Source organism: Salvelinus sp. IW2-2015, linkage group LG16 (genome assembly GCF_002910315.2).
Source record: "Salvelinus sp. IW2-2015 linkage group LG16, ASM291031v2, whole genome shotgun sequence".
Taxonomy (NCBI): Eukaryota; Metazoa; Chordata; class Actinopteri; order Salmoniformes; family Salmonidae; genus Salvelinus; species Salvelinus sp. IW2-2015.
Window position 1 is genome coordinate 28,500,285 of NC_036856.1, and position 22,461 is coordinate 28,522,745.

Consider the following 22,461-nt stretch of genomic DNA (forward strand, 5'->3'; position numbering starts at 1 on the left):
GTCCAGTCCAATTGGCAAAAAGAGGTATTGTAGCCCAAGAATTCGCTGGTAGACCTCTTCGGCTAGCCGGCAGATGGGCCTAGCTCGAGGCTAGCTCAAGGCTAACTGGTGCTTGCTTCGGGACAGAGGCGTTAGCCAGCAGTAGCTACTCGGTTGCAGTTAGCTAGCTGCGATGATCCGGTGTAATTGTCCAGAGCTTGCGTCAGGAATCCGGTGATGTGGTGGAGAAAATCAGTCTGATATGCTCTGGGTTGATATCGCGCAATAAACTGGTTGATATCAGCTGTTAAGCTGGCTGGTGTCCGAGCTGAAGGTGAAGACCGCTAGCCGTGGCTAACAGTTACTACTAGCTAGTAGCTAGTTAGCTGGCTAGCTGCTGATGGAGTTTCCAGTTATAACGTATAAAAATAGCAGATCCGTATCACATTGGGTGAGGCGGGTTGCGGGAAAGTATATTTAGATCATAGGTGGAAAGTGAGATTAAAAATATATACGAAAAAAAAGACGAAACCGGCTATTTACATGGGACAGAGACAAACACACGTCCGACTGCTACGCCATCTTGGATTTATAATTTCAAACATTTTGGTAGGCTATTTGTTATTCAACTTGTCATTAGGCCTATATGTTGCCCTAGAAGACTAAATAAACCTTTGATCACCAGAATAATGTCATACATTGATAGAAATAATGCTTCAATCTAGTTGACATGGGTAAAAAAGATTCTCTGTGCAACATCTCCAAATGACATCAGTTTGACCGGTTCTAAGGAAATAGAAAAGTGTGAAAATGACCCAACATGTTTCTGAGAAGATTTCAGTTCAGCTTGGATGCATATTTTATGTGGTTGAAATAGCTTACTGTCAACTTTTATGATAAAGATATCACCTCTACAGACACTATCTAACTGCGCATTCACATTCTCTCAAGATGCTGAAAGAAATCTAATTTCTCCACTCTTGTTCCCAAGTTCAAATTTTGCTTACATTTGATGTATCATTTTACTTAAATAAATGCTTAATTCTGCAGGAGTTAATTAATATTAAGTCTATGTGAGAGGTTATAGACTTACAGTCAGTGTCCAGATTTCAGTTTACATTTAACTCATCTGAACAGTAGGCTACAGTTCCCTTGACGTGCCATAGGCCTATTTGAAGTCCATCTTGTGACTGTGGAATTTGTATAGCGCCTCACAATCACCACACACAACATTGCCAGCACCGCTATCATCCTCTTTAAACACTTCACCAATTCTTTCCCAAACATTACCTTTCTTGGCTCTCTCTTCTCTTTATTTTCAACTCTCCATTTCACTGCTTTTCTCCTATTGAAATCAAGGCCCGACATTGGCCTTTTTGCCTCCATGGATAGATGTTAACTTTTTTTCTGCCCATTCCCAAGTGCATTTGGGGTTTGCCGTGTAGGCTATTTGGTACGCTACAGTTAGGCCCTAAAGATTAAGCTTATGCACCAATGCCAGATAGCCTAAAATAATGAAAGAAAAACATCAATGTAGCCTATAGATATACATTTCACAAGAATGATAGGTTACATTTTCAGATTTTTTAAGGTATTGTTTTCTTTTTAATCAAGCCGCCTGCTACCCACCCACCCTTCATCCGCACAATATTTCATGACCCTAAACCCACCCACCCYGCGGATATAACCGCGGGGACTGCGGGTTATGAGTCAACCCGCGCATCACTAATACTTAGCCTGGCTACCCGTCTATTTGTGCTAAGATTTGACTCCTTGTACTCTGTGTCATATGCCAAACATAATGTTTGTGGAATGATAGTACAACAGATCTGGGACCAAGCTAAGGAATACTGTCTATCAGAGGAACTCAACAACAGGATTGCTTGTTCTTGTATTGTTGATATTGTTACTTATTACACTTGTTATACCGTATTATGCAGTGTCTAGCACAAGCTTCAATGAACATACACTGGATAGAATGTAGGCCTATAATCAGAAAGATTGAATATATACAATAATCAAAATATCGAATGTATTATCCTGAAGGGCCTCATATTTGGACTTAATTTACTGTCCAAAGATATTCTAAAATAGATATACTAAAATGTTTTTTGAAATAACTTTTCTACTCAGTCTCTATATTATGTAGTACTCGGATAATGAAAGTGCTTTATATAACAGTGTAGTTGGCTACAAGTGAAATGTGGACTCAGCTGTAACTGTTTGTCAATAGCCTGTGGCAAGACCATATTTATCAGGAGGGATAGCTAGTTTTAGTTAGTCACAGCTTACACAAGCTAAAAAAGACCAGCCATGTTGTAATTAACATATTTTGCACACGCCTTATAGATAGAGAGAACAATAAAGTCCACGTCTTAGACATTACAGTGTATCATAATCAGAGCTGTAGATCACTGCAAAGGTGCCATGGTTAGCTGCTATCTTAATTTATAAAAACAGTATCCCTACCGTATTTAGGGCGTTATATTCTAATGTTAAATATTCCAACCATATTAATACAGATGGTAATGAGAGAAAGATAATAAAAAGGCATATCTTTTGTACATATTTTTTTATCAGATCATCTTTGCTGTGTTTGGTTCTTCATGTTGATTAATAAAAACAGCCAGATGGCAGCTGCTTTAAATGTGGCACAAACATTTTGTAGTCTGTGTTATCCTATACCTATAAACCATGTTGCATCCCATTTCATGTATAGCTGCACTCCTGGTTTCCCTCAGAGAAAGTAAACCAAGTGTTGTGTGTGGAATCAAAGTTGCACCCTAGGTGGCAGTGTTGTGCTTTGAATATAGCCATGTTCAAGTGTCTGAGGGAAATTCTTTACTACAGGGGTACTCAATTACTATTTGAGAAGGTCTGGTCACACAAAAGTCCTAGGTGGCAAAGGTCAGGATGAATATTGTCATTATGCAGTGTAGTAACAAACCCCCACCTCGCAACACATGTAACCCCAAACTGTTCAAAATATTTTAAAGCTAATTTCCTGCAATTCTACACAATTATATAAGTATCCAGACCCTTTGCTATGAGACTCGAAGTTGAGTTCAGATGCATCCTGTTTCCATAGATCATCATTGAGATGTTTCCACAACCTGATTGGAGTCCACCTGTGGTAAATTCAATTGGTTGGACATGATTTGGTCACACACCTGTCTATTTAAGGTCCCACAGCTGACAGTGCATGTCAGAGCAAAAATCAAGCCTTGAGTTCAAAGGAATTGTCCGTAGAGCTCCGAGACAAGAGTATGTCGAGGCACAGATCTGGGGAAGGGTACCCAGAAATGTCTGCAGCATTGAAGGTCCCCAAGAACACAGTGGCCTCCATCATTCTTAAATGGAAGAAGTTTGGAACCACCTCTTACTAGAGATGGCCACCAGACCAAAGTAAGTAATCGGGGGTGAAGGGCCTTGGTCAGGGAGGTGACCAAGAACTCGATGGTCACTCTGACAAAGCTCCAGAGTTTCTCTGTGGAGATGGGAGAACCTTCCAGAAGGACAACCATCTCTGCAGCACTCCCCCAATCAGGCAATGATGGTAGAGTGGCCAGACGGAAGCCACTCCTCAGTAAAAGGCACATGACAGCCCGCTTGGAGTTTGCCAAAAGGCATTTAAAGGACTCTCAGACCATGAGAAACAAGATTCCCTTGTCTGATAAAACCAAGATTGAAATCTGGCCTGAATGCCAAGCGTCAAGTCTGGAGGAAACCAGGCACCGCTCATCATCTGGCCAATACCATTTTTTTTTCAGCGGCAGGGCCTGGGAGACTAGTCAGGGTCGAGAGAAAGATGAACGGAGCAAAGTACAGAGAGATACTTGATGAAAACATGCTCCAGAGCGCTCAGGACCTCAGACTGGGGTGAAGGTTCACCTTCTAACAGGACAACGACCCTAAGCACACAGCCAAGACAACGCAGTAGTCTCTGAATGTCAATGAGTGGCCCAGCCAGAGCCCGGACTTGAACCCGATCGAACGTCTCTGGAGCGACCTGAAAATAGCTGTGCAGCGACACTCCCCATCCAACCTGACAGAACTTGAGAGGATCTGCAGAGAAGATTGGGAGAAACTTCCCAAATACAGGTGTGCCAAGCTTGTAGCGTCATACCCTAGAAGGCTGTAATCGCTGCCAAAGGTGCTTCAACAAAGTACTGAGTAAAGGGTCTGAATACTMATGTAAATGTGATATTTCAGTTAAATCTTTTAAATAAATCTTTTAAAATTGATAAAAACCTGTTTTTGCTTTGTCATTATGGGATATTGTGTGTAGATTGATAAGGGTGGGAAACGATTTAATAAATTTTAGAATAGGGCTTTAACGTAACAAAGTGTGGAAAAGTCAAGGGGTCTGAATACTTTCTGAATGCACTGTATATAATTAAGAATTAACAAGACAGATTCTTTCAGAGCGGCAGGACTGAGAAGACAAAGAACTGACCGGAAGTGCAGTAGCCTACATGTAGGCCTATTAACCTAAAGAAATAGAGCTGTTGTTATACAGATGGTGGATCTTAATTTCATCAACCCAAGGCAGGACATTTTAAACTTGTAGTGTATTTTGAGTTTTTAAAATACTTCTGAAGTTTGTAATTTCCACTTCAAATTTCAGACTTGAATTTCGCTTACGAAAAATGTATCAACCCCAACATAAATGTCCATTAATTAAAATCCACATAATAGTTCACATTTCCTGATGCTGTAGGATTATTTGCCTGCTGTAGCAAACTGGCTCAAATTAAGATCCTACATCTGTACTGAATACTCTTAATGATCATCCAAAATAAAATAATGATTCATAACTTTGGCCTTTGTTCATTCAACAGAAGTGCTCCAACCTCTCTTTGTTCCATGTTCCTGGCAAGCTGCCCAGTCCAAGACAATGGCTATATTTGTGCTATGCAGCATTTCTTTGGCCCATGAACACGGCTTGTTCTATTAAGGGCATGTTACAGAGAACATAGTGGCATTCTGAATGGCACATAGGCACAGTATTGATAATAATCATCCACAGGATAGATAGCTACTTTATTTTCCATGTTATTAGAAATTGAAATCTGTCTTCTTAACACCACCCTCTCCTCCCACATGTTGAGAGACACAGCATTTCAATCTAACATACACTACCGATCAAAGGTTTTAGAACCGCAGCAGAGGTAACTCTGGGTCTTTCTTTTCTGTGGTGGTCCTCATGAGAGCCAGTTTCATTATAGTGCTTGATGGTTTTTGCGACTGCACTTGAAGAAACCTTCGAAGTTCTTGAAATTTTCCGTATTGACTGACCTGGACTGTCGTTTCTCCTCTTATTTGAGCTGTTCTTGCCATAATATGGACTTGGTCTTTTACCAAATAGGGCTATCTTCTGTATACCACCCTACAGTACATTGTCACGATTTTTWATTTTCTTTTTAATTTTTAATTTAACCTTTATTTAACTAGGCAAGTCAGTTAGGAACAAATTCTTTTTTACAATGACGGCCTACCCCGACGACACTGGGCCAATTGTGTGCCGCCCTATGGGACTCCCAATCACATCCGGATGTGAAACAGCCTGGATTTGAACCAGGGACTGCAGTGACACCTCTTGCACTATCATGCAGTGCCTATGACCACTGCGCCACTCGGGAGCAGCGGTCACAACTGATTGAGAAGGAAGACAACTTATTGAGAAGGAATTAAGAAGGAAAGAAATTCCACAAATGAACTTTTATCAAGGCACATCTGTTAATTGAATTGCATTCCAGGTGACTACCTCTTGAAGCTAGTTGAGAGATTGCCGAGTGTGTGCAAAGCTGTCATCAAGGCAAAGGGTGGCTACTTTGAAGAATCTCAAATATAAAATATATTTTGATTTGTGTAAAACTTTTTTGGTCACTACATATGTGCTATTTCATAGTTTTAATGTCTTCACTATTATTCTACAATGTATAAAATAGTTTAAAAAAAGAAAAACCCTGGAATGTGTAGATGTGTACAAACTTTTGACTGGTACTGTATATATTTTTTTAATAATAGCCTATAATCTTTGAGAATATTTTTAAAATTCAGCATAAGGACACAGTATTAGCCATACCAATTGGTCAGTGTGTTTTTTTTACCGATCAACCGTTATGGTGGGTCGCGAATCAAAAGACACCTCAATTGGTGAGTAAAGAAGCAAAACAGTAATTGAATGTAACATGAGACTGATTGATGTAAGAAAAGAATGCCTTGAAATGTCACGGCTTGTCATGGACTGATTGCAGCTAAGTAGGCTACCTGGCCAGATAATCTTGAAGTTCCTCTTTGCTTGTCAAAACATGTACCAACCATAACACTACCTGCTGCAGTTGTTTTAAGAATAGCTCTATATTTCCATGTCTGTGTACTGTGGAGTCCTTGGGGTCTGTGCATTATTTAATGTGTTTAACGGCTTGGTAAGCATGGTAGCAGTGAACCAGGTCCTCTGTAGATAGGGTAAAAGGCAGATGCCATGGCTCCTAGGTACAGTGCATATGATCTTGAGGAATCGACCTACCCTGCAGCACAGGTGAGTGTCTGTGTGTATAAGAGCTGCCTGAAGGGCACTTTTTTTGAGTGGTTTCGCAAAACAATCCCGTTGAGAAAGCTACTTAACCTATATAGGCCTAAAATAAATTATCCTAAGTCTCCTATGAAGACCAAACAATGCAACATTAGTTTTGGATGACAATGTAATACAACCAAAATGTTTTAAGTCGTCTACCGTCAAGGGATGGATTTGCAACAGGACATTTTATGGATTACACCTTTAACTGTGTGTGTGTGTGTGTGTGTGTGTGTGTGTGTGTGTGTGTGTTCCAGAAGTATTTGGACAAATTCACTAAAAGTAGTCAAAAGCGTAGTATTTGGTGCCATAGTCCTAGCACCAAAGGACTAAATCAAGCTTGTGACTCCATTTTTTGGGGGGTATGATTTTCATGTCTCTGTAACTTCCTCACTCATCATTATTCACAATTAATTAATGATTATCCTTAATCATGCTAGCATCCACATTAATGTAGAAGTGTTTTGTCACGGCCGTCGTCGGAAGGAGACCAAGGTGCAGCATGGTGAGCATACATTTTCTTTTATTATTGTAAATGTCGTCAACAAAACAAGAAATGAAGCAACAACCGTGAAGCTTACAAAGATAACTACCCACAAACACCAAAGGAAAAAAGGCTGCCTAAGTATGATTCCCAATCAGAGACAACGATAGACAGCTGTTCCTGATTGAGAACCATACCCGGCCAAAACATAGAAATACAAAACATAGAAATAAAGAAACTAGAATGCCCACCCTAGTCACACCCTGGCCTAACCAAAATAGAGAATAAAAGCCTCTCTTTGGCCAGGGCGTGACATGTTGAGAAAATATATTATATTCTTATTTACAATACATAATTTACAATTATTTACACCACCAGGAAATTAGCTCAGCTAATCTTCAAAATCGGACAATCCTTGTCCGGCAGGGAAACTTTATTTTATAGTTATTTTGTTGCATTATAAAATTCTCATACTGTTCAAAAGCTTGGGGTCACTTAGAAATGTCCTTGTTTTTGAAAGAAAAGCACATTTTTTGTCCATTAAAATAACATCAAGTTGATCAGAAATACAGTGTAGACATTGTTAATGTTGTAAATGACTATTGTAGCTGGAAACTACAGATTTTTTAAATGAAATATCTACATTGGCGTACAGAGGCCCATTATCAGCAACCATCACTCTTGTGTTCCAATGGCACGTTGTGTTAGCTAATCCAAGTTGATCATTTTAAAAGGCTAATTGAAAACCCCTTTGCAGTTATGTTAGCACAGCTGAAAACTGTTGTTCTGATTAAATAAACAATGAAACTGGCCTTCTTCAGACTAGTTGAGTATCTGGAGCATCAGCATTTGTGGGTTCGATTACAGGCTCAAAATGGCCAGAAACAAAGATCTTTCTTCTGAAACTCGTCAATCTATTCTTGTTCTGAGAAATGAAGGCTATTCCATGCGAGAAATTGCCAAGATACTGAAGATATCGTACAACGCTGTGTACTACTCCCTTTCACAGAACAGAGCAAACTGGCTCTAACCAGAATAGAAAGAGGAGTGGGAGGCCCCGGTGCACAACTGAGCAAGAGGACAAGTACATTAGAGTATCTAGTTTTAGAAACAGACGCCTCACAAGTCCTCAACTGGCAGCTTCATTAAATAGTACCTGCAAAACACCAGTCTCAACATCAACAGTGTAGAGGCGACTCCTGGATGCTGGCTAATCTGTCAACTTTGACTAATTTGTTCATATTGGAAACGACAGGCTGTGGTCTATCTTGGTTAAGTTATAAAAATCTTCGGTGTCCCAGTCCAACATGCCTAGCTCTGCCCACTGAGATGTGGCTTACGGAGCACTCTGAAATATGCGCTTGTATCGTMGTATTCCACCGGATMGAGTTATCTCATCACACCCGCCCTCAAACCATCCGCTCCGACAAAAATGATCCCGCAGCTGAATCTAGTTGCCTACCCCTAGCCTATACGCTCTATCGAGCGTTAGCCTCAGAGACGGAAGAGGATTTAAAATATTCCACTCGCTGCTTTTTTCTGGTTCAATGAAAGCCAATGAACAACTTACGAAGTAGACCAGACCCAGCTGCTTTTGCATTGGTGTCTATGGGAGACCCACCCCGTTAAGTAGACCGGAAGTGACACTTTTATTCAATGGTAAACGGACTGAGTGAACTCTTTATTTATCCATCATCTTTGGTTGGCCAAAACCATTTCTATTTGCAACGTCCTCCGCCATAGCCTGGCTGGCGCGACTCAAGAGTCTCATAGCGCAAAGAGAGATGTACTTCGAGGTGTCAGAACATATTTCAATGCAGATTCAGGCGCGCAATAGGCGCTCCCGTAGGCTACCTCGTGTAAAGCACAAACTATACATTCGAAATTGAAAATAGAACGCATGTTGTGTAACCATTTCACTCTCAAACAGGACATTCAATGGCCGAGATTTATTTCCCAAATCGGCATTGAGCAATTCCGTACATGCGCTATAGGATTTTGGGGTAAACGAATCCAAGTGGACCGCGTAGAAATAGCTTGTGGATGTTATCCTAATACCTTGGGCAATGTGCATTGAACTGTGCTATTTGGATATAGTTCAAATACGCTGGATAAGACATCATCCATTCGCAGTGCTATCAATATGCTATAGCGAGGAGGGAAAATGCTGTGTCACATTTGGAGGCCACTCACGCGCATCCCGTGTCAGCCAGTCTGAGCCAGAGCCAGTGCATGCGCTCAGTGCGCCATCGATGATGTTGTGGGATATATCCAGTCTGGTCGACTAAACCGGCGATGTATTTACCACGCTATGTGTTATACATTTTTAAAATCGACATAGGCACATACAGCTACTGGACTTTTAATTAAATCTATGTAGCCTACAGTAGCGCTGGTGAACAATATGTTCTATGTAGGAGGAGGTGGTGGGTAGCCTATGCAATTTCAGTTGTCGGCGTACTGATCCCATTTTGGAACACAGTAAGTAGCCGAAGCTCTTCATTATATAGGAACCATATAACCTACAGTAGCTGATGTATAACGCAGTGTTTAGCTTTTCTGTCACATGGCAATGTAAACAAGGCATATTTAAAATCTGACTACTGTCCTTACATGTGGTCCAGCAGCTTGTGAATACAGTAGCCTACAGTAGTGTAGCCGAGTTTTTATCAACTCCACGATGTTGAGAAACCCAGTTAACAGCGTAACTACCGCAAATATGGCCACTTTTGACTGTGGGATGCTGTGGAATTGGAACATTGGGACAAAGCCCCAGCTGATGTTAAAACGCTATAGGCTACCTCTATCAATGCTTTGCATGTCCCATATATTTGTGAATACTACATCAGCATTATACTGCCTATGTTATATTTACAACTAAATAGTTGACATGAAGTTCTATTTTTATTCAGGATAAGACATTGGATCTATGGTAGGTCTAATATGAATATTTTACTGTCTCTGAAGTTCAAATGTCAATTTCTCCTCTCACCTACCCAGGCGTTGAACAGATTTTCATTACATTTTGGTTGTGTGACTGCTCTTGCCTATCAGTGTATCAGTGTTTTGTTACTTGTCGTGTTTTATGTTTTTGTGTGGACCCCAGGAAGAATAGCTCCTGCTTCTGCAAAAGCTAATGGGGATCCGAATAAATCAATTACATGCAACAATCTAGTGCATATGCTTGCTCAGTTTAAAATATGGGCATGTTGCACAACACAGTAGCCTATCCGTGAAACCAAGAGGCTGGATAGAGTAGTGATCTGCCCAGCAAATCATAGCCTTCCTCAGTGTGATAATGCTCACCATTGGGAGATCATATGGTTCATTTCATGTCAATGGGTCTACTGAGTGTTCTGATTGGATGTTTTAGATGCCAATCATTATCTGTTGACAAATGAGTGACTCTTTCATAGCTCTTCAGCACTTGACCTACTTTGGAAAATGTCCATACTGAGGTTAGCTTAGGTCTTCAGTCAGTATGCCAGCCAAATTCTACATAACTAGGCATAATCCTCCCAGCTGCTGTTCTAGTCTTAACCCTTTTGTGCACAGCTGGCAATATAGCTGAAAATATAGAGTTGGCATAGTGGTTTATTTGAACTTGGAATATATGTCTGCTTTAGTTGCAAAATGGTTAATTGCACATTTTTTTATTTCATTTAACTAGGCAAGTCAGTTAAGAACACATTCTTATTTACAATGACAGCCAAGGAACAGTGGGTTAACTGCCTTGTTCAGGGGCAGAACGACAGATTTGTACCATGTCAGCTCGGGGATTCGATCTTGCAACCTTTCGGTTACTGGCCCAATGCGCTAACCACTATGATACCTGCCACTCCAATTTATAACAACATAAGTGTTCTCAACCAATGTTTAAAGGTAAACGATAACAAATGCATCACCAAATCTTGAAGCTGGGACAAGTACACAGTGTACTGTCTACATTTCTGCTCACTCAGGAGTTCAGTTCCGTCTTAAAGCAACCCCAACATCTGAGCCTCTGTGTAGGGAATAGGGTGACAACTTGATCCCCAACTTGCACTGCCTCTGAAGTACAGAAACTTGTACCAGTTGATATCCATTATATTTCAGCATTTTGTCTGAGCAGATTTGGATGTGGAAAACTGACGTTTGCATCCACATGACTTTTCCACCAACACCCTTAACCACATTTGACTGAAACTAAACCACAGTCTAGTCTGCTTACAAGTGTGACCTTCATAAAAACACACTGGCATTGTGCTAGTCACTAGTTGTCTCTGGCATGGTGTCAGTGGGCTCTGCTTTTGTCTTTTACACATTTATATGCAGTGGAGAAAGGCTAGCTAGAGCAATTATACACAGATGTTCCCTATAGGGTGTACTACTTTTGACCAGGGCCCAAAGGGCTCTGGTCAAAAGTACTGCACTATATAGGGAATGTGGTGCCATTTGGGACACATCCTTAGTCTTGTGGTAAGCCGAAGGACATTTAGGGCATTGGTCATCTGTTGGTATTATGACGGCACTAGGGAATATGTGGCATGTTATTTCTGTAGGCTGTGTCGATAGGTTACCCTCTGGATGAATGAATGATGAACCACTGAAGGTGATAACATGGGCCAAGAGTGCATCACTCTGGACAGCAGGTCTCAAAGGATTGTATTGTAGCGATCCTTGCTATATGAGCCATGTTACAATTCCCAGAAGTGGGATGGCGGCTGTGAGGCCATCGGAACGCACTACCTGGACGTGTGAGGAGGCTGAGTAGTTGAAGCACGGAGACATGCATTACCATTGTGAGGGGGTAGTGTAGCGATCCCCGCTCTATGAGCCATGTTACAATTCCCACCAAGGAGGTTAACCCTATTTGCAGGATGCGTAGGGTGTCTGCCTTTCACGCTAGCAAACCCGGGTTCCCTTTACTGCACTGCCTTTCGCTACAGTATTATGAATGAGAGTGTATTCAGTTCACTTCCAAGACTACTGCCATCTTGGACAGGTTTCTCTTGCAAAATGGATTTTAACTCAGTGAGACTAAACTGTATTTATTAAGGTTAAAAGATGATGGTACCCAATAATGACATTTGAGAATGAATGTTGAATTATCCTATAGGGTATCAGAATTTAAGGATCTCAGATGATATAGTCATTATATTGAAGTATTTATTTGTTTGAAGACAATATGATCAATTAGACAAATACGATGTTTGAGACCGCAATTAGCTTAAATGCACATATTTACAAATTAGCTACAGAGTACTCTGCCTATAGCAAACKTGTGACTGATTGGCTGTTCACTTTACTTTCCAGGTCTCTATTCAAAGGACAACATTAGGGACCACCCTTTGTTTTTTTTTGCAGTTCTTTGCAAGGCAGACATTCTTAATTCCCCTGCCATCTTTTCTATCTGGCTGTTGGGTTTTAGTAAGGCTTTGGGTTTGTTCTTAACGCGTGGGTTAGTCACATCAAAGCCCAAATAAGTTTCATATGATGAAGGGTAGGTATAAAGCTAGAGATCACCAAAATAAGCAAGACAAAGACAGTAATGACAAACAGTTTTTGATTAGATAATAAAGTAGAGTTTTAGGTGGAACATGTCATGACTAAGCCGATGTCGATTATCTTTAGAAATTGGATAAAATGCAGAGCCCTGTTGTTCTGCTGGTTCTCCATCTTTAAAAAAAAATAGGAAGCCAATTTGTTATCAGCACTGATCAAAACTCGTTTTCTCATGGCTCTCTCTTGTCCCTCTGCAGCGGATATACAATGTCTTTGGAAAATATTCAGACCCCTTAACTTTTTCCACATATTGTTGTTACACCCTTATTCTAAAATTGATTAAATTGCTTTTTTCCCTCATCAATCTACTCCATACAATAMCCCATAATGACAAAGCAAAAACTGGTTATTAGACATTTTTGCAAATGTATTAAAAATAAAAACCGGAAATATYACATTTACATAAATATTCAGACCCTTTACTCAGTACTTTGTTGAAGCACCTTTGGCAGCGATTACAGCCTCAAGTCTTATTGGGTATGACTCTACAAGCTTGGCACATCTGTATTTGGGGAGTTTCGCCCATTCTTTTCTGCAGATCCTCTCAATCGCTCTTAGGTTGGTTGGGGAGTGTCGCTGCACAGGAATTTTCAGGTCTCTCCAGAGATGTTAGATCGGGTTCAAGTCCGAGCTCAGGCTAGGCCACTGAAGGACATTCAGAAACTTGTACTGAAGCCATTCCTGCATTGTAATGGCTGTGTGCTTAGGGTCGTTGTCCTGTTGGAAGTCGAACCTTCGCCTCAGTCTGAAAGCTCTGGAGCAGGTTTTCATCAATGATCTCTCTGTCCTTTGATCCGTTCATCTTTCCCTCGATCCTGACTAGTCTCCCAGTCCCTGCCGCTGAAAAACATCCCCACAGCATGATGCTGCCACCACCATGCTTTACCATAGGAATGGTGCCAGGTTTCCTCCAGATGTGACGCTTGGCATTCAGGCCAAAGAGTTCAATCTTGGTTTCATCAGACCAGAGAATCTTGTTTCTCGTGGTCTAAGGGTCCTTTAGGTGCCTTTTGACAAACTACGAGCGGGCTGTCATGTGCCTTTTACTGAGGAGTGGCTTCTGTCTGGCCACTCTACCATAAAGGCCTGATTGGTGGAGTGCTGCAGAGATGGTTGTCCTTCTGGAAGGTTCTACCATCTCCACAGTGGAACTCTGGATTCTGACTTTCAGAGTGACCATCGGGATCTTGGTCACCTCCCTGACCAAGGCCCTTCTCCCCCAATTGCTCAGTTTGGCCAGGCAGCCAGCTCTAGGAAGAGTCTTGGTGGTTCCAAACTTCTTCAATTTAAGAATGATGGAGGCCACTGTGTTCTTGAAGAACTTCAATGCTGCAGAAAATGTTTGATACCTTTCCCCAGATCTGTGCCTCGACACAATCCTGTCTCGGAGCTCTACGGACAATTCCTTCGACCTTATGGCTTGGTTTTTCGGACCTTATATAGACAGGTGTGTGTCTTTCCAACATCATGTCCAATCAATTCTATTTACCACAGATGGAATCCAAATCTTGTAGAAACATTAAAGGATGATCAATGGAAACAGGATGCACCTGAGCTCAATTTCAGGTCTCGTAGCAAAGGGTCTGAATAGTTGTGTAAATAAGGTATTTCAGTTTTTTAAATTTTATACATTTGCAAAAATAAAATAAACTGTTTTCGCTTTGTCATTATGGGTTATTGTGTGTAGATTGATTAGGAAAAAATACTGAATACTTTCCGAATGCACTGTATGGTGAGCAATTATGTTTGGCACATTGAATTGCAATAAAATCACAGTATCAAATCACAATATATATAGWATCATGAAAATCGCAATACATATGGTATTGGCACCTAAGTATCGTAATAATATCGTATTTTGAGGTCCCTGGCCAGTACCAACCCTAATGTTCATGTAGTAATGAAAGAAAAGAGTGGCAGATCGCCTAGAGGTTATGTCATAAAAATACTAGTCATAATAGGGAATGTTGCCATATGCAAAAGTTTTTTTTCTTTACTTGGCAATTCGGTTAAGAACAAATTCTTATTTACAATGACTGCCTACCGGGGAACAGTGGGTAAACAGCCTTGTTCAGTGGCAGAAASACAGATTTTTACCTTGTCTGCTTGGGGATTTGATCCGGCGACCTTTCGATTACAGGCCCAACGCACTAACCACYAGGCTACCTGCCTCCCCATGGTGTTGAGGATGTACTGTTCTTTTCTTCAATGATGTGTGTTCTGCATTTTTAATGCCAAAATCTGAATTTATCAGTGATGACTGATTTTCCAAATTGCATGTAGTCAAATTAGGACCCATAGTGAATCTAATCAAGACATCTAATGTAATGTAAATCCCGCAGATTTAAAAAACAACAACAAAATGTCTTCTCAATTTGGGCTTAATTCATTTTCGGGAGGTTTAATTGCACTTGTTTGTTAAATCATGTGTATATTCTGTTTGTCACTGTTTAATTGTCACTGTTTAATTAATACGTCTGCTTTCTGTTGCAGTGATGTTTACTCTTACCGAGGTAGCCGCCCTGAATGACATCCAGCCAACCTATCGGATCCTGAAACCATGGTGGGACGTCTTTATGGACTACCTGGGCGTCGTCATGCTGATGCTGGCCATATTTTCTGGAACTATGCAGTTAACCAAAGACCAGGTGGTTTGCCTTCCTATCCTGGAACCAGCTTCAGAGGACCCCAGCGGCTTCACAACACCGCAGCCAGCGGAGGGGTCTGGTTCTGGGTCAGGGAACRGAGGAAGTAGGGTGACGCTAGCCGCCGCTCCTCTAGTGACTAAGGATCTACCGGATAGTGTTGTTCATCAGATTCACTTTACACATTCTGGTGGTGTTGGACAGCAGCCTCTGCCAACAGGCGTCAGGACAAACCTGGACTTTCAGCAGTATGTTTTTGTAAATCAGATGTGCTATCATGTCGCCCTGCCGTGGTATTCTAAATACTTCCCATACCTTGCTCTTATACACACCATCGTCCTCATGGTCAGCAGTAACTTCTGGTTCAAATATCCAAAGACTTGTTCGAAAATAGAGCATTTTGTGGGGATTCTGGGGAAGTGTTTTGAGTCTCCTTGGACGACCAAGGCATTATCTGAGACGGCATGTGAGGACTCAGAGGAGAATAAGCAAAGGCTCACTGGTGCCCCTTTCCTGCCAAAACATTTCTCAACCAGCAGTGAAGAGGGAAGTCCTAACCAGTCCAACCCGATGCTGGCTAAGTCTGAGGTCAAGTTCACTGCTGATAAGCCTGTCATTGAAGTCCCATGCATGACCATACTAGACAATAAAGATGGAGAGCAGGCCAAGGCCCTATTTGAAAAGGTTAGGAAGTTCCGTACCCACGTGGAAGACAGTGATTTGATCTACAAGCTCTACGTTGCCCAAACAGTGATCAAAACTGTGAAGTTCATTTTGATCTTGTGTTACACAATGACGTTTGTTGCTGCCATTGACTTTGACCATGTGTGTGAGCCTGACATAAAACATTTAACTGGATACACTAAATTCCAATGCACACATAACATGGCATTCATGTTAAGGAAGCTGCTTGTCAGCTATATTTCCCTCGTCTGTATATACGGCCTCATCTGTATATACACTCTCTTCTGGCTCTTTCGACGACCTCTCAAGGAGTACTCTTTCGAGAAAGTCAGAGAGGAGAGTAGCTTCAGTGACATTCCTGACGTGAAGAACGACTTTGCGTTTCTCTTGCACATGGTCGATCAGTACGACCAGCTGTACTCTAAGCGTTTTGGTGTCTTCCTCTCTGAAGTCAGTGAGAACAAGCTGCGGGAGATCAGCTTGAATCACGAGTGGACATTCGAGAAACTGAGACAGCATGTAACCCGCAACGCTCAGGACAAACTGGAGCTCCATCTCTTCATGCTGTCAGGTTTGCCAGACGCTGTCTTTGACCTGACAGATCTGGAGATCCTGAAGCTGGAGCTGATCCCAGAGGCCAGGATAACAGCCAAGATCTCCCAGATGATCAACATTCAGGAGCTACACTTCTACCACTGTCCTGCCAAAGTCGAGCAGACCGCGTTTAGTTTCCTTCGTGACCACCTCCGGTGCCTTCATGTCAAGTTTACGGATGTAGCCGAGATCCCCACTTGGGTGTACCTGTTGAAAAGTCTGAGGGAGCTGTACTTGGTCGGGAATCTGAATTCTGAAAACAACAAGATGATCGGCTTAGAATCTCTCAGAGACATGAGGCATCTAAAGATTCTGCATCTAAAAAGCAATTTGACGAAGGTCCCGACCAACATAACAGATCTCTCTCCACACCTGATCAAGCTGGTGGTACACAATGACGGTACTAAACTCCTGGTACTGAACAGTTTGAAGAAAATGATGAACCTAGCTGAACTAGAGCTTCACAACTGTGAACTGGAGAGGATACCCCATGCTATTTTCAGTTTGACCAACCTGCAGGAGCTGGACCTGAAATCCAACAACATTCGCACCATTGAGGAGGTCATCAGCTTCCAGCACCTCAAGAGGCTGATCTGCCTCAAACTGTGGCACAATAAAATCATTACCATTCCATTGTCAATAAGCCATGTCAAAAACCTTGAGTCCCTCTACCTTTCGCACAATAAACTTGAATCTCTGCCCGTACCCTTGTTTAACCTGCTCAAGCTGAGGTATCTGGACATTAGCCACAACTCCATAGTGGTAATTCCGCTGGAGATTGGTTTCATGCAGAACCTCCAGCACTTTGCTATTACAGGCAACAAGGTGGAGGTAGTACCCAAGCAGCTGTTTAAGTGCACCAAACTGAGGACACTATGTCTGGGACACAATTGTATCGCCGTCCTTCCAGAGAAGATCAGCAATCTGGTGCAGCTAACAAACCTGGAGCTGAAGGGAAACTGTCTGGACCGCCTGCCGCCCCAGCTAGGCCAGTGTCACCTCCTCCGCAGGAACTGCCTGGTGGTGGAGGACCACCTGTTTGACTCACTCCCCCTAGAGATCAAGGAGAGTATCAATCAGGAAGCCAACGTGCCCTTTGCTAATGGGGTGTGAGTGACTGTCACTTTACCCATACAGGAATGGGATTACAAAAATGAGACAACTCTCCACAGTCAATGTTTTTAATTACAACATGTGAACTGAAAGAAAGGTTTTTGCTCAGGGCTGACTCGTCATGAAAGAACAGATTAGGTTTTAAACGGGTAGAAAATGGCACTGTGCTCACTCATTATGAAAGAAGATCCCAGGTACTGTGGAAAAAGCCATAAGTATGGTCTAGTTCAAGAATGGTAGGTTAGTTCCAGAGTTATGGGCTGGTTCCATAGTGATGGTCTGGTTCAAGAGTGATGATCTGGTTCAAGCGTGATGGTCTGGTTCCAGATTGATGGTCTGGTTCCAGAGTGATTGGGTGGTTCCAGAGTGATTGGGTGGTTCCAGAGTGACGGGCTGGATCCAGAGTGACGGGCTGGATCCAGAGTGACGGGATGGATCCAGAGTGACGGGATGGATCCAGAATGACGGGCTAGTTCCAGAATGACGGACTAGTTCCAGAATGATGGACTGGGGTGTAATCATTAGTCCAAACAGTTGCAAAACAGAACATTTTGCAACTAAAACTAGTGTTTCTATTGGACAATTCAGGTAGGTCCTTCCCCGTTTCATTCCATTTGCTTCTGTTTAAGAAATGTTTTGCAACAGAATCGGCGTAATGACTACATCCCTGGTTCCAGAATGAGGGTCTGATTCCAGAGTGACGGCTAGTTCTAGAATGACGACCATGTTTGTGTTAGACCACGAAATTATTAGTCAATGTTCTGAGGAAAATGGATGCTCCTTTTAATTATGGAACAGAGAATGGTGGTGTAGAATTTATAGATGCGAGGGATACATGTTCTGATGAGATTTTATGTTTGTTTTCTTTTGTTTTCTTCATGTTTTATAGCAACATTTTATGGAACGCCGTTTGGGTCTTTGTGTGTCAAAAAAGATACACGTCAAATAACACTTTGTCATGTCAAATAACACTATTTGTCATGTCAAATAACACTATTTGATGTGTCAAATAAGCTTGTTGACCAATCAGGACCGGAATATGACTGCACGTCACATAATAATTTAACGTGTTCATAATTTTTTTACGTAGTTATTACACATTGATTACACTATCACTTGTATTTCATATGTCACAACGATTCATCGATATATATGCTATGATGCTAGTACAGTGCTGGTCATAAAAAAAGCTAGCTAGCTCATGGATGCAAACAATGTCTTCCCCAAAAACATAGCAAAACGACATAATCTGTTTCAGTAAGCTAGGTATCATCTAAAATAACCCTAATTTATAAGACAGTTTTTATTTGATTAATGGTGGTCGGACCCATCTATGTGAAGCTAGCCACAATAAGGATTAGCCACAATAGTGAACTTTGCTGTTAGCCTTCAAAATAAAAGTATGTCAATGATAGTGTTGCAAATGAATACAAATTGTAGAATTATGCTATAATTGAATAGATCATGCTAAACGAGTTTGGAATGTTATATAAAATCGCAGCGCTAGCTGCGCCACCAGAGACTCTGGGTTCGCGCCCAGGCYCTGTCGCAGCCGGCCGCGACCGGGAGGTCCGTGGGGCGACGCACAATTGGCCTAGCGTCGTCCGGGTTAGGRAGGGTTTGGCCGGTAGGGATATCCTTGTCTCATCACGCACCAGCGACTCCTGTGGCGGGCCGGGCGCAGTGCGCGCTAATCAAGGGAGCCGGGTGCACAGTGTTTCCTCCGACACATTGGTGCGGCTGGCTTCCGGGTTGGAGGCGCGCTGTGTTAAGAAGCAGTGCGGCTTGGTTGGGTTGTGTTTCGGAGGACGCATGGCTTTCGACCTTCGTCTCTCCCGAGCCCGTACGGGAGTTGTAGTGATGAGACAAGATAGTAATTACTAGTAATTGGATACCTCGAAAAATTGGGAGAAAAGGGGGTAAAATTTTAATAAAAAGACAATAATTTGTTAATTTGACAAAAATCTGTTGAAATAACACTGTATGTATTAGACTTTAGAATTTCATTGGGGCATTACTTATTTCACTGTACAGCCTTACCTATGGATTGTGGATCAATGACATGGGGTATCAGTCTACTCAGTGACACACAGAGAACATTAGCATCGTAGCTCTTATTGTGGGACTCTGAAACTGTGAATTGAGCCACATTTATTGTCAACCTATGTGTATTGAACACTATTCCAGAGGAAAAATAATACTGTGTGGATGTTTGAGCCTGATAACTGAGGAGGACGTTGGGAAAAAAATTATTAAGTGTTGAGTAGACTGATACCCCATTTCATTGATCCCCAATCCTTAGGTAAAGCTGTACAGTGCAATGGTGATTTCACACAGTCACACTCCCGTGATAAGAGCTACAACACTAATACTTGTGTAAACTCTTCACAGTTGTGTTCTATGGGTGTCACCGAGTAGACTGATACCCCATTTAATTGCTTCACATTCCAACCTTGTTTAACATGATCTAGTCTAAATATGGCATGATTCCACCAATTGTAACCTTCTGCATCACTTTCAAATAGGTACTTTTATTTTGAAGGCAAACCGCAAATTCCACGATTGTGCCTAATCCTTATTGTGGCTARMTTCACAACACATAACCCGGTCAGGTCGAGCCTCATGAAGCTAGCTGGCTGCTTATAACGTTAGCTTTTGGCAACAGGGTTTAGTAGCTGGCTAGCTATTTATTTTCATGAACTGAAGTTCAGTTGCAATAGGTGAACAACAAGTGGCTACCTAGCTAATAATTACTCACAAGGATTCCTAAATCATTGCTAAGAATAATAAAAATGACTGCAGTTATTACTGGTCATTGTTTTCAGGCTGGTTGTATTGGTGTTAGCAAGGTACCAAGCCAAAGCTAGTCAGCTACCCCAGAAGTTGCGGTCCAACACAACATTCTACAATTAAACTGTGTTATTTGACATGTCAAATTAAAAGCTTATCTAACGTGTCAAATAGTGTTATTTGACGTGTATCTTTTTTGACACACAAAGACCCAAACGGCGTTCCATAACATTTCTCTACGTTTYACCTGAATCCAGGAAAGTCCATATCATGGCTGTCTGAAGAAAACCTCTCATAATTGTATGTTCGTTATTGGGTAAAGAGGGTAATTTTTTCTATTCCCTGAAAAGTGTTTGAAGATAAGACTTCATAAGCTATTTTGAATACATTGTCTTGTCATGAAATGTTCAGAGTCCAGTGAGGAGAGTTAATGCTTTCAATAAATGTACTTTTTATTTTATTTTTTACATTCMAAAATGTTATACGGTTTTCATTAGACAGCAACGATATGTGGCAGTTTCGGGAGTCCTCTCTCGATTTTTACTTTGGTCTTTTGTTATGTATATTTCATACAGTATATAACCTATGCCCCTATTGTGGTAGTACTGTACTGTCAGAACCACACTTAAGGAACAGACTGAAGAATCCATCAACAAGGATGATTATAAAACACTATTGCAGGGTTTCCCAAACTCGCTCCTAGGGACCCCAAGGGGTTGACGTTTAGTTTTTTGCACTAGCACTACACAGCTGATTCAAATAATCAACTAATCATCAAGCTTTGATAATTTGATTTGGCTGTGTAGTGTTAGGACAAAAACCAAAATGTGCACCCTTGATATGACAACTCCTATGCATAATTGATGTGCTATAATATGGTCTTGGCTGCTAACTAAATGACTGCATGTGTATGTTTAATATCCTAGTCTTTTGCTCATAAATGTGTCAGTAAAGTATTTAACTGTTTCAGCAGACATTTAACACATGTTCGTAACCCTATGACGCATTCATACTCAAATAAAACCATKTCCCGTATGTCTAGTGATTTCACAATATGTTTCAAGCATTTGAACTAGCTTACAAGCACTTATATGGTTGTAGGCTACCAGAATGGGATGCAGGCCATGCCAGGTCAGTTTTAATTGTTTTGCACCTTTCAATCAGTCAAGGGTTTCTTATTTTCTTGCATTCCATTGGTGGTGCACATTTAGTTATATGGCACGTATCTTTTCCATTAATTTGGGATTCAGACCTGCAGATATCTCCTAATGCATTTGGGCTGTTCTACACAACAGATGCTGTTAAATATGGATTCACCTCAACATAATACCACTTTTTTGTTGCATGGAATCATCTGACAAACTTAGATATTTGGGTGAACGTTCCCTTTAATTTGAAATTTTGTTCAACCAGTGAAAAATGCTGCTATCTCAAGTGCTGCAGTGTTCAGTCTCGTATAGTTAAACTATTTTGACTGATAAGGTATGACAATTGCAACTCAATAAAGGAATTGCTGAGCAAACAAACGGTGTCAAGTCTTGCATGGATTTGATGACAAGCTCATGGGGTTATGAGTTGTAGATTGCACTTGCAAAGTATAGATTTCAATTTTTGGAGSCCAAAAATCGAAATGTATCACTTTGGTCTCAGAAACAATCACAATGTGGACCATCGAAAGATTAGAATGATAGAATATTAGCATGTACAGTACCAGTCAAAAGTTTGGACACACCTACTCATTCAAGGGTTTTTCTTATTTTGACTATTTTCTACATTGTAGAATAATAGTGAAGACATCAAAACTATGAAATAACACATATGGTATCATGTAGTAACCAAAAAAGTGTTAAACAAATCAAAATATATTTTAGATTTGTCAAAGTAGACAGTATTTGCCTTGATGACAGCTTAGCATGCGCTTGGCATTCTCAACCAGCTTCACCTGGAATGCTTTTCCAACAGTCTTGAAGGAGTTCCCACATATGCTGAGCACTTGTTGGCTGCTTTTCCTTGACTCTGCAGTCCACCTCATACCAAACCATATCAGT

The 22,461-nt window shown here is 41.3% G+C and overlaps 1 protein-coding gene across 1 annotated transcript; it reads left to right on the forward strand.

The window, feature by feature from the left end:
- The first annotated feature begins 9,075 nt into the window (after positions 1 to 9,075).
- Positions 9,076 to 21,448, forward strand: LOC111975340 (volume-regulated anion channel subunit LRRC8D-like). The gene is made up of 2 exons (XM_024003568.2): positions 9,076 to 9,524; positions 15,081 to 21,448. Coding segments are annotated over exons 1-2 (2,544 nt in total). The 5' UTR covers positions 9,076 to 9,523; the 3' UTR covers positions 17,624 to 21,448.
- The last annotated feature ends 1,013 nt before the right edge of the window (positions 21,449 to 22,461 follow it).